Below are 16373 nucleotides of genomic sequence, written 5' to 3'. Positions count from 1 at the left end.
AAAAAAAAAAAAAAAAAAAAAAAGCTTTAAGACACCAGTAGAAAGGAGATTCAGGTGAGAAAAGGAAGTCCGATATTCAACATTTCAAGTACTTGTCATGATGTGGTTTTGCTCAGGCTGAGTATGATGCCTATCGAAGTTCTTGTGGGAGTCAGGGGCCTGAGACCATGGAGCTAAGAGCCCACTGGTCTGGCTCTCAGAAGTCTGATTTGCAGCCTAGACAGTAATTGGGCAACTTTCTATGGCTCAATTCTTCACCTCAAAAATAAAGATGGTGAGAATGGCTGCCTAAGAGTTGTGAGTTTTAAACAAGATTAGGAATCTCACATGCCTAGCACAGGGCACCTGTAACCCATTGCAAGTGCTCCATAAATGTTAGTGATTAAAGGGAACATTGAACCATTTTCAGTTCTGCATTTTATGGGGGAAATGGTATAATCCCGTGGTGGTTTCTTGTTTGGCGATGAGGAATTTCTATAGCCACATCTCTGGGGAGCAGCAGCAGTCTCCTGCCTGTGGTATCACCAGTCTGTCTCGACTCCCCTGGCCTGCTCTTTGAGCTGTCTTGAACATAATTTCTTCTGTGATTGGGAGATCAGGAACCTCACATACCAGCCTGTCAGATTATAAAAGAGAAACAATTAGAAGCGGGGGGCGGGACGGGGAGAAGAGACACATTTATAAAAGACTGAATTTGTAAAGAAGATTCAGAAGTCACTGCCTCAGAGGTGATTTGGATTAGTATCCTTAGCAGCGTCTTCAGTTCATTGTTTTTATTATTAGGAAAGTCTAAGGAAGTTTTCTGAGCTTCATTTTCAGTGCTTTACATGAAAACACTGTACCGCCTTTTTGGTTTGCTTTTTGTTGCTGTTGGCTCCTTTCAGCTTTCTTGCTTGGAGTTTCAAGGGCTGAAACCAACATGACATGTGCCCCGCCCCAACCTGCTCTCACAGTTGGACTTGGCAGAACTTGTCACCAGCTTGTTATGTTCTTTTATAGACAGAAAGCAAATAGGCAAAGGTTAACAATTGGCTAATTTAAGTGAAGGCTATATTGTGTTAATTGTACTTTTCTTTCAACTTTTCTGTAAGTTTGAAATTTTTCAATGTTGAAGAATATGTTCTCTTACGTGCCTTATACATTGTAGGTCATAGGATTTGTTGTTAAGAGTGATTTTTAGTTATGAACTGTATATGTATGTAACCTTTTTTTTTTTACATAAACTGGATAAGTGAAGATGAGAACCTTGAGAAAATATGTTGTTTCTCTAGTTTAAAAAAAAGTACGATGTTGCTTTTTTTTTTAACCACCTCAATGAATATGGAATATGGATAAAATATTTGCATAGATTTAGGAATATGTCATATTTATTTCTCCTGTCATCAGTTGAGAAAAACTACCACAATTAAATAAAAATATCTTCTCCATCACGGCCATCATGCCTGCCTGCCTTCTACTACTGTAAATGGCCAAAAAGATTAATCGAAAAGTGCCTTTTAACAACTTCTAGTTCTTTACAACTTACTCTAACTTAGCAGGGCTATTTGATTGGTGAGGCAGCAAGATACTGACTACATAGGGTAATTAATTAGTCAATATTCAACCAATATGAATTCAGGGATTTTTTTTTTTCTAACAGGATAATCTACAGGGGTACAAAACCCAAAACAAATTTCTAAATAAGGAGATTTTGGAACTCTCAGCTCTACGAAGAAATGCAGAAAGGAGAGAGAGGGATCTGATGGCAAAGGTGGGTCAGGATAGATGGATTCTGTTACCTGGTGGGAGATAAGGTTAGGAAAAGATTAAAATTAAGCATGCTTTACAAACCGGTTCAACTCCCAGGCTTAGAGAGATGTGGTTACTGATAACAAAATATGTTTAAAATATATATAGTACATAGAGATATATAGTTAGTCTTATTTTATCTCTGATGAAGACAAAGATAAATGCCCTGAGATGTGAGTTTTTCACATAAACTGGGTAAGAATGAGAAGCTACAGAAAATGTGTTCAGTTTCTCTAGTTAAAGAAAAAGAACATAAGGTATTGTTTTCTTTGTGTGTTACCTTTGTTCATAAGCATTTTTAATGGACTTTGAAGAAAACAAACTAAATATATAATTATAAGGTCCCCTAAATTAAGATTATTTGGGTTTTGGTTTATGCTGTTCAGTTTGTATTTATGGAGATGGTGAGGTGAATGCCGCCTCTGTGGACCCAGTAGGGTTGTTGTGAAAGTCCGATATGATTATGGCTGGAAGGGGCTTTACACAAAGTGTAATAGGACCACAAACATTTCAGCTGTCATCAAATGAGTTGTAGTCAAATGACACTTGTCAACAGCTGTTATATACCTGATAAACTTTTTTGAACAGAACTTGAAGCATCTTCCCAGACCTTATTCCTGCGTTTTTTCCAGGGTATATTTGATTTGTCTGATAAGGTGGCAGATGGGAGCTAGTCCTGGACCACAGTGCCCTTAAATAGAATGGGTATAGCATGGAGTGGCCACTCATGGGCCATGTGCCAAATGGCACCGAGCTGGACCTCAGTAATTGGCATGTAGTAATTGGCATGTAGCCTGTCCAGAGGTGATGCATTTGTTGGCATCCGAAGGTCTGATTATCAGCACTCCTCTATAAGGAAGAGAGGAGCCCACTGCAGGCCATTTTAAACGTGACAGGTGGTCTGTGGCATAAATTAATTTATTGTCTTTGATACAGTCTGTCTCTGGCTCACTTCCTAATAGTTTTGGGTTTGTTGTTCACTGGTTATTTGAGTATCTAAATATTGCTCTTCCTGTGTCTCTGTCTGGATGGAGGTAACCACCACATTCTCTGCAGTATTCTAGCCTGGAAGCCAAGCTCTGCCAGATAGAAAGTAAATACCTGATATTGCTCCAAGAAATGAAGACACCAGTGTGCTCAGAAGACCAGGGGCCCACCCGGGAGGTCATAGCCCAGTTGCTGGAGGATGCTCTGCAGGTTGAAAGCCAAGAGCAGCCAGAGCAAGCATTTGTTAAACCTCATCTTGTCAGGTAAAGGTGCTAGTGACTGTTGGGAGTAGTGCACCCCATTTCTGAAGTCCCTTTTTCAACAGCAGGAACCATTCGCAGAAAGCCGTACACAACTGTGTGTCTCATTTGGTGCTCATGACAAATGCTGTCAGGTCAGCAGAACAGGTAATGTCTTCATTCTCCCCTAGTAATCAAGTCATAGAGCAGGGACTTACCACAGGTCTTCTGATTGCAAGACCTATTTCTCGTGTGAGTAAGGGAGCCTTCCTTCTGATCCTTGCTTACTTCAGGAGGAGCCGGTCTTCCAAGGAATAGGAACCGTCTGCTAAAACAGCCCTACCCACAGGTGGTTCAAAACAAAGGGGGCCCTAAAGTGGGGAACTGAGCTTACACACACATACACACACACCCCATATATTTTTGGGGAAATCACTGAATCTGGAAGCCCATGATGGATCTTGGATTAAGAACCCTCTCATAACCTGTTTTCTAAAAAAAATTAGACTCATGAAATACTTGAGCCAGGAGAAATCTGCAGATTCACGCAGTTCAGCTTCCTCTTGTTTCCACGACTCAGGACCAGCCCTGTGTCTAGGCCTTGTTTACGGCAGTCTCCTTGCTTCTCCTGCCCCACCCCTGCAGGCCCAGGTGAAGCCTTGCTTCAGTTTGACGTGACCTTTCCCTTCTCTGAGCTTACAGCACCAGCCTTTATTGTTTGGGCTACTCAGATAACAGAAATATGCTCAGAAAGTACCCAGCACCATCTTTACTAAACACTTTTATGGGTGTCTCACAGGTGCCAGGAACTGTGCTAAGGGTTTTATGTGCAGAGTGGTACTTAACGCTCAGTGATGTGGGTGTTTTTATTCTCACTTTACAAGTGAAGAAGCTGGGTATGGAGGTGATATAACTTGCCCAGAGTCACCCAGGCTGTGAGTGGTGAGGACAGGCCCTCAGCCGCCTGGATGGTCAGGTTCCCAGGTGCTGGAGCGCCACCTGTACGCTGGGCATTGCTGCTTTGCCCGTCGTGGTGGTTGTTAACTTCTATGAGCTCTTGGAGTGCTTCTAAAGGTGCTGTGTATTCTTCCCATGTAAAAGTGTTTTGTGCTCTTACTACTTACATTGTGTGTTCAAATTTTATATATAAGTAGAATAACCATGTATATTGTTTTATTTTCAACTTTTTCTTATGGAAAATTTAAAACACACAAAGAAGTAGACAGAATTATGTAACATATACCCCTGTGTGCAACTAACTGGAGCACTTGTTAATGTTTTGCCAATATTATTTCATTTTACCTCCCTACTCCCCACAGTTTTTTTTCTGGAATATTTTAAAGCAAATGCCGGACATCACGTCATTCCACCTGTAAACATTTCAGTATGTATTTCTGACTGGATACATACTAATCCCAGATACATATCATTTTGAAACTTATTTCCTTCAACATTATTTTCTGAAATTATCCAGGTTGATACAAGTTAACTCCTGAGCCTTTTTTTTTTTTTTTTAAGAGATGGGGTCTCACTCTGTTGCTCTGGCTGGCCTGGACCTCCTGGGCTCAAGCAGTTCTCCTACATCAGCCTCCCAGACAGCTGGGACTATAGACACACACGACTGAGCATGTTTACCTTCTTTGTAGAACATCATTGTGTGAATCTACCATGGTGTCTTTATTCCTTCCCCTCATGGAGGACATTTAGATCTTTCCATTTTTCCTTGTTACAGTGATGCAAGGACCATCATGGTCCATATTCCCATGTGCCCACGTGAGAGAGTTTCTCTAGGGTGCAGACTGGAAGTGGAATTCGTGGTATGTAGAAAATACATACCTTTAACTCTGCTAGATCTGATTTTCAAAGTGCTTGAGTAAGTTTACGCTCAGCAGCAGTGTGTGAAAGGCCTTTGTAGTAGTTTTCTTTTACTGGTACAACAAATTATAAACATAGTGGCTTAAAACAACACAACACAAATTTGTCACTTAATAGTTCTGAAGGTCAGTAGCCCAATATGGGTCTCATTGGATTAAAATCCAGGTTTAATTGAGGGCTGCATTTTTTCTGAAGGTTCTGGGATAGTTAATTTCCTTGTTCATTTAAGTTGTTGGTGGAATATAGTTCCTTGCAGTCAGTTGTAGGACTAGGTCGCTGTTTTCTTGCTGGTTGTCAGCTGTGGTTGGCGGCTTCTAGAGCCCCCTGCGTTCTTTGGCCTGGGGCCCCTTTTCCCATCTTCGGGGCGGCAGCAGCAGGTCCAGCGCCTCTCACGCCCCCCATCTCTCCTGCCTGACGTTTCTCTGACTGACTCTTCCACTTTGAAGGGCTCATGAGGATATTTGGGCCCATCCAGATATCCCAGATAATCTCCTTGTTTTAAATTCTGCATTAACATTCCATTAACAACATTCCTATTGCCATGTAACGTAAAACAGCCACAGGTTCCAGGAACTGGGACGTGAACATCTTTATCCCTAATAGCTCATTAAATACATTCTTCTTTTTTTTATCTTTTAAAATGATATTTTTAAGCATAAAGTTATACATATGTAGTACATACATGATAAAGAAACATACACATGCATTAATGTAGCCAAATTTATCAGTCTTGTTTTTGTGCTGTTGCCTGCGTTTTCTTCCATGCTTTTCATATTTTCAGTGTTAAACTGTTTGGGATTGGTTTTTTCCCTGTGTAGTATCAAGTAGAGATCTAATTTAATTTTTCCATATAGATAGTCATTCTAGCTTTATATACTGAGAAGTCGATTATATCCTCACTGATCTGAAATGCTTCTCATAGTTCAAAGTACCACGTGTGCATAATTTGGTTTCTAGACTCTCTTTTTCTGTTGCGTTGGTCTTTGTTGCTAAAACTTTGTCATTTTAATTTTTCCTTTTGTTTTTATCAACAGTGAATATGATATTTATGGGTTCAGGACTGTACCTGAGGATGACGAGGAAGAGAAGTTGGTCGCCAAGGTCCGCGCGTTGGATCTGAAGACTCTCTACCTCACAGAAAACCAGGAAGTCTCCACTGGGGTCAAGTGGGAAAACTATTTTGCCAGTACAGTCAACAGGGAGATGATGTGCTCTCCAGAATTAAAAAACCTTATCCGTGCGGGCATTCCCCATGAGCACCGTTCCAAGGTATGGAAGTGGTGTGTGGACCGTCACACCAGGAAGTTCAAGGACAGCACGGAGCCTGGCCACTTCCAGACATTGCTGCAGAAGGCGCTGGAGAAACAGAACCCGGCCTCCAAGCAGATTGAGCTGGACTTGCTGCGAACTCTGCCCAACAACAAACATTACTCCTGCCCCACCTCAGAAGGCATACAGAAGCTACGCAACGTCCTCCTCGCCTTCTCCTGGCGGAATCCAGACATCGGCTACTGCCAAGGCCTAAACAGGTGGGGGCACAGCACAAAATGTTCCCATTTGCCATTAGGCAACTTGTAGGCACCGGTGCTGCCTGGCAGCTCCCTCCCTTCCTGGTTGGCCAAGAAAAGTCAATATTTTAAAAGAAAAAAGTAGTTGCAGCAAGCCAGTTTTCATGACACAGTGTCCCCAGTTCTAGAAGAACTGAGAGAAACAAACATGCTTTCAGAAAGTATTAAGAACACAAGAGTTTAATTCATTTGAAACTACTGGAGTCTCATTTTTTCCTATTCTCATCACACTTGGGTTTTGATCAGAAGTTTGATTTTATTAGTTTGTAATGCATGGAGTGGAAATTGATGGTCACCCCTTGTTTATGCAGTCTACAGGATCTTTTTGTGAATCAAGAAGTCGCCCCAGACAATTATTCAGCTGATTAAAACTTAGCCCTTCATGGACTTAAACTTGTTTCCTTTTAAACTAGAACCTTTAACAGGTCTTGCGTACTTCCCTACTTTCATAGGCAGAGGACGCTGAAAAGCCTCTCACATTTTCTTGGTGATCCAGGCTCATCCTCCTGAGCTGTGTAGGGATGGGACAAGACCTCAGGAGGACTGAGGTTTGCTCCCCACGAAGCTCTTCCTGTCACTGGACTTTGCACTGACTGCTTCTTAATGGCTTGCGCACTTTCTACTTACTGCTGTCTTGGCAGTTGTCCATTTATATTTCTGTGTTATGAAAGTAGGTAATCAAGTTTGTAAAAAAAAAAAAAAAAAAAGGATAAAGGTCCAGTGCAGTGGCTCACACCTGTAATCCCAACACTTTGGGAGGCCAAGGTGGAAGGATTGCTTGAGTCCAGGAGTTCGAAACCAGCCTGGGCAACATGGCGAAACCCCGTCCCTACAAAAAATACAAAAAAAATTGGCTGGGTGCGGTGGGTCACACCTGTAATCCCGGCACTTTGGGAGGTCGAGGCAGGCAGATCAACTGACGTCAGGAGTTCAAGACCAGCCTGGCCAACATGGTGAGACCCTGTCTCTACTAAAAATACAAAACTTAGCCAGACGGTGGCACATGCCTGTAATCCCACCTACTTGGGAGCCTGAGGTAGGAGATTTGCTTGAACCTGGGAGGCAGATGTTGCAGTGAGCCAAGATCGTGCCACTGCACTCTAGCCTGAACAACAGAGGGAGATTCCGTCAAAAAAAAAAAAAAAAAAAATTAGCTGGGCATGGTGGCATACGCCTCTAATCCCAGCTACTTGGAAGGTTGAGGTGGGAGGATCGCTTGAGCCCAGAAAGTTGAGGCTGTAGTGAGCTGTGATCATACCACTATACTCCAGCCTGGGCAACAGAGTGAGACCCTGTCTCAAAAAAAAAAAAAAAAAAAAAAAAGATACGGATAAAGTAAGAATGGAAAAGCTCTGCATGTGTACCTTAGGAGTTCTGTAAGCCATGCATGAGCTGGAGTTCTGAGTACTGACATTTGTTCTGCCTGCTCACAGGCCTTTTTGCTTCTGCTCCATGCCAGGTATTGACCTTCAGGTGAGGGTTTTCTGTTTGTGTCTGAAATGAGAGTACTGCAGGAAGAAAGGGTTTTAAGCTGGAATGTTATTTGGTTAAGACCTGAAACCAAATGGTTTTCAGTAAGTCACTGTCTCTGTGGTGGTGAGGATAGAGTAGCCTCTCTATGTGCCCTCAGAAGATGAAAGGGACTAGAGCTACTTCTAGACAGTCTCCATTTTTAAAAAGCCTGTAAGTAGCATCCTGCCTAATGAACCAGTTTTGTTTTGCTTAAAGCCACCATTCACATTGTATACTCAATCTAAAAATTCCTGGAAGCTGGAAACCCCTGAAATTAAGGGTCCTGGTGAGGACTTGAGTATGCCTGTTTGGGGTACAGTAATGCTCCGTTTATTTGGCATTGTTATGGAATCAGTTTTTTCCTACATAAATGATACTTCCAGATAATTGAAGCTTTCTCTCTACACCTCCATCCTCATCACCATTAAAACCTCTGAGTTGTAATTCTTTGGGATTTTTTTCTTCAGAGTATTTGGTACGTGTCCATGCCTTCTGAGCACCCAGAACTTCAGTAGGACAACTGTAGCCTTGTCTAGATGATGGTGATTCAGGCCTATCATCTGGAATATTGGTGAATTTAAGTGATGTCCTCAAAGGCTCTGCCGCTTTCAGACTCTCTACCCTTTCTCCTGGCACCATCAAGTCCTGTGGATTTGGTGTCTCTGCTTGCGTGTCTTGTTTTTCTCTCCTCTGTCTCTGCCAGTGGTCACCATTCTCCTTTCCATCCCATCCCTGCATACTTGAGACATCCTCTTCCTGGACTTTTTTTCCATTTAATTTGAGATGAGTTCATTATAGTTTTATCTAAGGAAAAAATTTCTGAGAAATGGCTTCAGGGGTTTTCCCATGAGTGTTGCTCATAAGCTTTGTGTGATGGGCAGAAGTTTTGGGTTTCAGCTGAGTAGAGGGAGGCCTATCTCTCACCTCTTCCTTTCCATCCTGCTGCTCCAGATTCCCACTTGGAGCCATACCAGGGCTGTTGATTAGTGACAGCATGTAAATAGCTGACCCGTTTCCGTTATGAACAACAAAGCAACTGAGACACATGGTCCTCCTCCCCTGCTGTGCATGCAGCGGACACAGCACTGTTAGCTTCTCCGGGGTGCTCTCGTCTGCAGCCCATTTTATTCCTTCAGCCTGGAAGCAAGATGGCATTGGGAAAGCTGTTTTAAACCACCCTGTGTTCTTTGTTACTTACTTTCACCTCTGGATTTTTTTGTGTATGAAAGGGTTATCTGGAACTTCTTGATGAACTCAAAAGAATCAGCTGCATTTGCAAAAGTGTTATAATGAAAACTAATGAGGCTGGTTGATCATTGGGAAACTATTTCATCTTTGAACAAAAACCAAATGAAAGTGGGGAAAAGTAGCTTTGCTTCTCAAATTTTAGGAAATGTCCTCCCCCCCGCTTTTTTTTTAATGAAACAAGGTCTCGTTCTGTTGCACAGGCTGGAGTGCAGTGGTGCGATCATCATTCACTGTAGCCTTCACCTCCTGGGCTCAAGTGATCCTCCTGCCTCAGACTCCTGGGTAGCTAGGATTACAGGTGTGCGTCACTACTCTTGGCTGATTTTTGTTTTTTTTTTTTTTTTTTTTTTAGAAATGGGGTCTTGCTATGTTGTCCAGGCTGGTCTTAAACTCCTGGCCTCAAGTGATCTTCCTGTCTTGGCTGCCCAGAGTGCTGGGATAATAGACGTGAGCCATTAAGCCAGGTCCTTATTATTCTTTATTGGAGAACTAGAAATAGTTTTGGCCGTGGGAGAAAAAGTGGCTTAAAGCAGACGGTCTCTGTGGAGACCGTGGTAGCAGCTGTCTGTGCCTGGGCTCTCATCTTGTCCTCCCTTTGCTTGTAGGTTGGTGGCAGTCGCCCTCCTGTACCTGGAACAAGAAGATGCTTTCTGGTGTCTCGTTACCATAGTGGAAGTTTTCATGCCCCGAGACTATTATACAAAGACTCTTTTAGGATCCCAGGTAGTTCTGAAAATTCTGTGTTTCGGTCATCACTTTTAGAATTGCAGCTGAAATGTGACCTGAATTAAACCTGTGGTCGGGGTTGGGGGTTGCTTTGTGTACATGACTTCAGAGACTGATTCCTGAAGACAGCAGGCCACATCTCAGAGGCTGTCCCCAGTCATGGCCTGCTGTTTGTGACTGAGGCCGAGTTGGGTTCATTCAGCCCCCTGCGAACCAGCAGAGACAGACCCGTCCTGCAGGCCTAACATTGTGTTCACTGCTCTGCGCTCTCTTCCCCGGACACAGGCCTACCAGCGGGCTGAGTCATAATCCAGGCGTGCTTGGGTGACTGGTGTGTTAGCTCAGGCTGTCAAGAAATAGATGTCAGGCTGGGATGAGACAAACCAGAGACTTTGGCGTGGGGGAACCCCTGTGGAGGACAAGGGACAGAGAAGCTCTAGCCCCAGGAAGGGAGGAGGATGGGGAGGAGAGTCCCAGACCCTGTGCAGTGACCACCATGAAGTCCTGAGGAAGTCTGGGCAGGGCCAGTGGGGAGCCCTCAAGCCAAGGGCAGTGACCAAGGCACCCACCTCCACAGATGGGCTGCATTCGTGCCCCTGCCGCACCCGTGCCCTGCTGCTGGAAATGAACATGGTGATGCACCAGAGGGGCAGCAGCAGAGCCTGCAGTCACCTCCCACAGTGGGGGTCTGAGTGGCGCATTTCGTGCCGTCCACACCTGGAGTCTGATGCCAGGGGCCTGGGCAGGGTGATAAGGGCTGGGAGAGCCCAGTGTTTCCGTCTTTGCTTGGGACGGTCCTGGCCCTGGACCAGATCCTTGGCCCTTGCATCATCCCTAGGCTGAGCTGGGGCTGCTGTCGGCACTGGCTTCCCCATAAGCCGGCATGTGGCCCAGCCTCAGGCAGCTTCTCTCTTAGCCACAGCTGTGCCCATGTGTGCCTACTCTGTCTCTTGTCTCTTCTCCAGGTCTGTGCCCCCACCTGGCCTACCTGCTCACAGCCTCTCCTTGCCCGTCTCCTGCACCACTCGGTGTCACAAGGCCTGGACCCACAGGCCAGCGAGAGGTGCTGGCAGGAGACTGAAGGGTGACAGGAGGGACTGAAGGGGTTTTCCCTCTCCCCGTCTCGGGCACTGTCTCTGAAGGTGGCTTTGTCTCCTCTGTGCCCAGCTCCTGTTCGGTGTTTCCTCTGTACCAACAGCTGACCCTACCGGCTCCCTTCATTGCTCCCCGCAGGGTGGCTTTCTGCCCTTGCTATAACTCTGGGCTGCCTCGCCGTCAGCTGTTTGGCTTCTCAGCTTTTCTCTCAACGATGTGGCCAGCCTCTGGATGACATTCACTCTGTGACACATATTTAGAGGGACTTCCATTTTCCTGGCTGGACCCTGAGCGAGTGTTCTTTGCATTTGCATTTCTGCCTTTGGAGGGAGGGTCATCATTATTGCCTCCTATTTCCGCCTGTGCTCCTCACTTCTCTAGCTCCCCAGGCTGGAAACTCAAGCCATCCTGGACTCTTGCCTCCTTCCCCTGCATCCCTGCCGTCAACATTTCTAGTGCTGCCACCTGCCTGGAAGCTTACATCTGTGTCCCCTTTTTGTCCGTCTCACCACAGTGGGACCACTGTCCCCTCTCCATCACTGCAGTTGCCTCTCTCCTTTCTTCCCGCTGCCACTCGCCTACTGCTCCAGTTTAACCTCTGTCTCACTCAGGCATTCAGTCTCGTCCCTCTGCTGCTGTTGTCCGGGGCTCCTCAGGGTAAAGATGCCTTCGAATGCCGCCAGGGCCCTCCTTCCTGCCCGCTGATGGGACATATGTTCTCTGGGCATGCCCATCCTCTGGGTACTTTCCTACGTAATCCCTCTACTGGAACAACATCCCATTGCTCATCTCCCTGGGAAGCTCCTGTGCAGCCTTAGCACACAGACCATCTCCTCTGTGAGTGGTCCTCCCTGCCCCAAGGCAGGCACAGGGCCCTGCTGCTGTTCCCGCTGCTCCGGTGCAGTCCTCTGGGACAGCAGCCACCTGATTGGATCATCCTTGTGTGCCTGCTTGTCCTCCAGCTAGTCAGTGGTACCTGAGGGCCATGGCCCTGTCTTTCCTTTTTCTTTCTTTTTCCTTTTCCTCTATGCCTGGCACCCCACATAGTAAATGTTTGAACTTACATGAGCTACTCTTTGATGAGGGAAGGGGAGCTGGCATTTACTGAGCCCTGGCCCCGTGCCAGCAGCTGTACAACTGCACAGAGCCCTGCACACTTGAGCATCAGTCTCCCTATTTGACTTGGGAGAAAACTGGGAGCCGAAGACACTAATAAGCAATTTGCCTGAGGTGCCACTGCTGAAGGGCTGAGCTGGGGTTTGAACTGAGGCCTCTGCAGCTCTGGGCCTAAGCTTGCCCATCTCTGCCCAGTGCCTAGAACGTCACAGGAGGGTGGCAAGAGAGTCAGAGCTCTGGCCTTCCCAGAGGGTGGACTTTCGCCACAGCTGCCCCCTTCAGGTCCCTGTCCCAATTTCACAGATGTCAGTGGATCCCAGGAGAAGCTCATCTGGTCTCCCTGTGATCACTTCACTTGCTAATTACCCAAGAAATGTATTGTTCTGTTGCATTGGTGTGTAGGAAATGAACAGCAACAGGAAGAGGCAGTAGTCAGTCAGGTGGGATTAGAGGGTCAGTAAAGAAAGTTTTGTGTGTTCATGGGCACCTGAAAGCTAATAGCTTTCAAAAATTCAAATTTAAAATATCAGGTGACCCAGTGTTTCAGAATAAGAAAAATGAAGCATTGATCTTTCTTCATTCCATTGAAGTGTAGCCAAGCACCTTGGTTCGGAACTTGGGTGGAGGGTCACATGTAATAGGTCACAACCCAGGCCCTACCTCCTGTGAGCTGTGGAGCTTGGACACATCACTTAACAGCTCTGTGCCTCAGTTTCCCCCAAGATGAGAGTAATACCCCTTCACACAGATTATTTGAGGTTGAATTCAGATGATGCATTAAAAAAAGTTGAATGTAATGCTCAGAACATTGTAAAAACTCAATAAAAGTTGGTAGTATTGTTATAGGGGAAGACTTATTTTAAATGTCTGGATTTAAGATAAAATTTGCATCACATTGTCATGTAAACATAAATGTAAATTCTAAGGAGACTTCTTCCTCCCCCCGCCGACTATACAAGTAATAGATGCTCACGAAAGAGAAGTTAGGCAATGTAGAAAGATGTTAAGAGGAAAATGAAAATTACGTGTTATCCTACCAGCTGGAGAACCATGGTTAGCATTTTGATGTATTTCCTTTTGCTTTTTTTCCCCTAGTTCATATAGGTATCCAAATTGAGAGCACACTGTATCCTGGCTGGTTCACATTATAGCATGAGCATTTTCCCATGTCATTTTATACTGTGTACCCATCCTATTTGGTGGCCTAATATTCCATCAGGTGGGTGCTAGAACATGTTTAATTATCCTCCTGCTTATCGATGGCCATTATGTAAGGTGGCTCTTAAAATGCGGATAGCTTTGTGTGTGCTGTCGACCCTCAGCACTGGGCTTTGCCAATCACTGTCAAACTGCCTCCTGCCAGAATCAAGTGCCTGAGCCCCATGTCCACTGCTACTGCAGTCCACATGCTTGTCAGCTTTTCCATTCATTCCATCCTTTGAGTGCATGTTCTGTGCCAGGACCTTGCTAGGTGCTGAGGACACAGAGATGAATGACACAGTCATTCCATGTCCTCCAGAGCTCAGTGGAGGAGGAAGCTTGAACAGAGGCCAGAGCAAGCGTTCCCTGGCAGCCTGCTCCACACCAGCCCTCCGCCAAGCACCCGGGCAGCCTTAAGAGTGAGGCACAGTCTGCCTCCTAGTTCGGAGGTGTGTACAAGGATCTCCTCCAACGTCAGGGCCAGCTGATATGCCCCTCCCTCTTGGACGTCTTCAGCTAGATCCTCCAGGCTGAATGAATCACGTCATCATCAACTGGTCTTACAGTGAGCTGTCCATCTCCCTTGCCACTTTACAGCTCCCTAAAGGCAGCTCCTGACTGGGCATGAAATATGGGAAAGTACGTACAGTTGACCCTTGAATAACGTGGGTTTGAACTGCATGGGTCCACTTACATGTGGATTTTTCCAACCAAACACAGACTGAAAATACAGTATTCACAGGATGTGAAACTCTCTTATATGGAGGGCCAGCTTTTTGTGTATACACCAAGGGATGACTATCGTCGTTTTTTATACTATGGATAGGGAAATTGTTTTAGTAGGTTGGTACTAGGTTTTTATTTTTATCTTTTTCCCATCAAATCCAATTGATTAGAATTAAAAGCATCAAAGGGTAGTCCGCTGTGTGAGGTTAAGTATTGTTTTGTGAAACATTTATTTCTGTTTTGTACACGTGCACACTGGTTCACGTGGACTGGGTGATGGGTGAAGATGCATGTTTTTTTGTGAGTCATAGACAAAGGCTAGGAAAGCCCCTGGCTGACAGGATAGTGTCTTGACTCCTCAGTGTGATTCAGGGGTGTCTGTGACCAGCTTCTGCCTGGCTGTGCTGCCTCACCTCCCAGCCCTCCTGCCTGGAAGCCTGAACTCTGGCTCTAGGAACGGTTTCTCCTCAGGGCTTGGCCGGGACCTGTCCGTGGTTCCACAGGGCTGTATGAACACATCGTTACCAGGGCCTGGCCATAGTTAGGATGGTCCATGTGTCTGGCCTTCCCCTTTCATCTTTTAACTCCTTGAGGTCAGGGTTGAACCTTATTTTTGCTCTGCCCAGCGCTGGCCCCATGCCTGACACAGAGTGGCGGTAACCAGGTATTGCTTGTCTGTCGTGCGATGGGTAGTTTATATAAGCCTCATTTAATCCTCACAGTAGTCCAGTAAGAGGTAATTAACTATTTTCCACATGAGGCACAGAGCCATTTAGAGCATAATTTGCTAAAAGCCACCCAGCTAGTAAGTGGTAGAGCTGAGATTCAGACTCAGGTCCATGTGATGCTGGAGTCCTTGCCACCCCCACTGCACATAGAGCCCAGCAAATATTTGTTGAATGGACGTGGTGATGCTGCTTCCTCTTTGACTCAAGACTCCCATCTGCCCAGGATTCCAGTTTTTGGCCCTTTGTGTCAACGTCTCCTGTAGTTACATGTGGATTGGCAAGGCTGACTGTCCCACCTGCTCCTTGCAGTGGCCTATTTCCCAGGGCATTTTGAGTGCAAGAGTTGGTTTCAGGTCACGGACCACCCCCCACTCCCATGCCCTGTGGAAGGCATGTGTTTAGCAGACACTCGGTGTGTACCTGCAGCACACAAGGTCAGCGCTGCTGGAACATGGTAGTCTGGCTCTGTGATGGGCCCCACGGCGCATTTGGGACAGTCGTGCTGCTGTCACGTGGGCTCCACCCCCAGGCTCTCAGGTTGTGTGTCTGTTTGTCTGCTTACCCAGTGACCTGGCAGGCCCCATACACTTCTCCCCTTTGTTCCCTCTCCAGGTGGACCAGCGGGTGTTCAGAGACCTCATGAGTGAGAAGCTGCCTCGGTTGCATGGCCACTTTGAACAGTACAAAGTTGACTACACTCTCATCACTTTCAACTGGTTTCTGGTGGTGTTTGTTGATAGTGTCGTTAGTGACATCCTTTTTAAAATATGGGACTCTTTCCTTTATGAAGGACCAAAGGTGGGTTAGCTCAGCTCAACTGTTTTCAGATATACATGCTTGACAACCGTCAGCAGCGTTGGTGGCGGTAGAGTGGCTAGCTCACCTGGAACTTGTGAGGATTACCATGGTGCCCACGGGATCTCAGCATGGCCTGACTAGAGCTGGGTCCAGGGTATCAGGAAACCACAGTCATTTGTTCATGTATCAGAAACATTCAACCCACATCAAGCCCTGTGATAGGCGCTGGGAGCTGTGACTTACAGTTGGAGCCTGAGCTTCACCATCTGTCAAATGTCTGGTGGTGTTACCCCATCATATGGAGGAGGAGATGGAGACCCAGAGATCTAATAAGCAGGGGATTAGGGGGACTAACGAGGGGGAGCCAACTGCAGAGCCTTACTGCCCATGAGCCTCTCGCTCTGTTGTATGTTTTTTAAAAATCAGTTTTTGAATAAGGAATACATTTACATATTAAACCCTAATTGTATAAACAGGTGTATGTAATGGAGTAGAGGCCCCCCTAGTCTTCTAGTTACTCTTCTCAATTTATTCTATACCTTAGCTGGGCACAGTGGCATGTACCAATTGTCTCAGCTATTTGGGAGGCTGAGGTAGGAGGATCATTTGAGCCCAGGAGTTAAAGTCTAGCCTGGGCAACATAGCCAGACCCAGAAAACAAACTAAATAAGAGAAAGTACAGGTTGGCACAGGCCCTTAGATATGGGAAAAGCAATTTGTTCCAAAGCTGCTTGAACTCGCAAGACTACCAGGAGTCCATTCCCTTT

The 16373-nt window shown here is 45.8% G+C and overlaps 1 protein-coding gene across 1 annotated transcript in view; it reads left to right on the top strand.

Moving 5' to 3' along the window:
- Nucleotides 1-16373, top strand: part of TBC1D2B (TBC1 domain family, member 2B) — an 81330-nt gene that overhangs the window by 57380 nt on the left and 7577 nt on the right. The window contains exons 8-12 of the mRNA XM_011982687.1: nt 1640-1750; nt 2845-3038; nt 5924-6418; nt 9823-9940; nt 15421-15606. Coding sequence (XP_011838077.1) covers nt 1640-1750; nt 2845-3038; nt 5924-6418; nt 9823-9940; nt 15421-15606 — 1104 coding nt within the window. The remainder of the gene's footprint in view (nt 1-1639; nt 1751-2844; nt 3039-5923; nt 6419-9822; nt 9941-15420; nt 15607-16373) is intronic.

Source organism: Mandrillus leucophaeus, unplaced genomic scaffold (assembly GCF_000951045.1).
Source record: "Mandrillus leucophaeus isolate KB7577 unplaced genomic scaffold, Mleu.le_1.0 Scaffold241, whole genome shotgun sequence".
Lineage (NCBI taxonomy): Eukaryota > Metazoa > Chordata > Mammalia > Primates > Cercopithecidae > Mandrillus > Mandrillus leucophaeus.
Note: the sequence above shows the minus strand (reverse complement) of the source record. Positions and strands in the feature narration are given on the sequence as shown.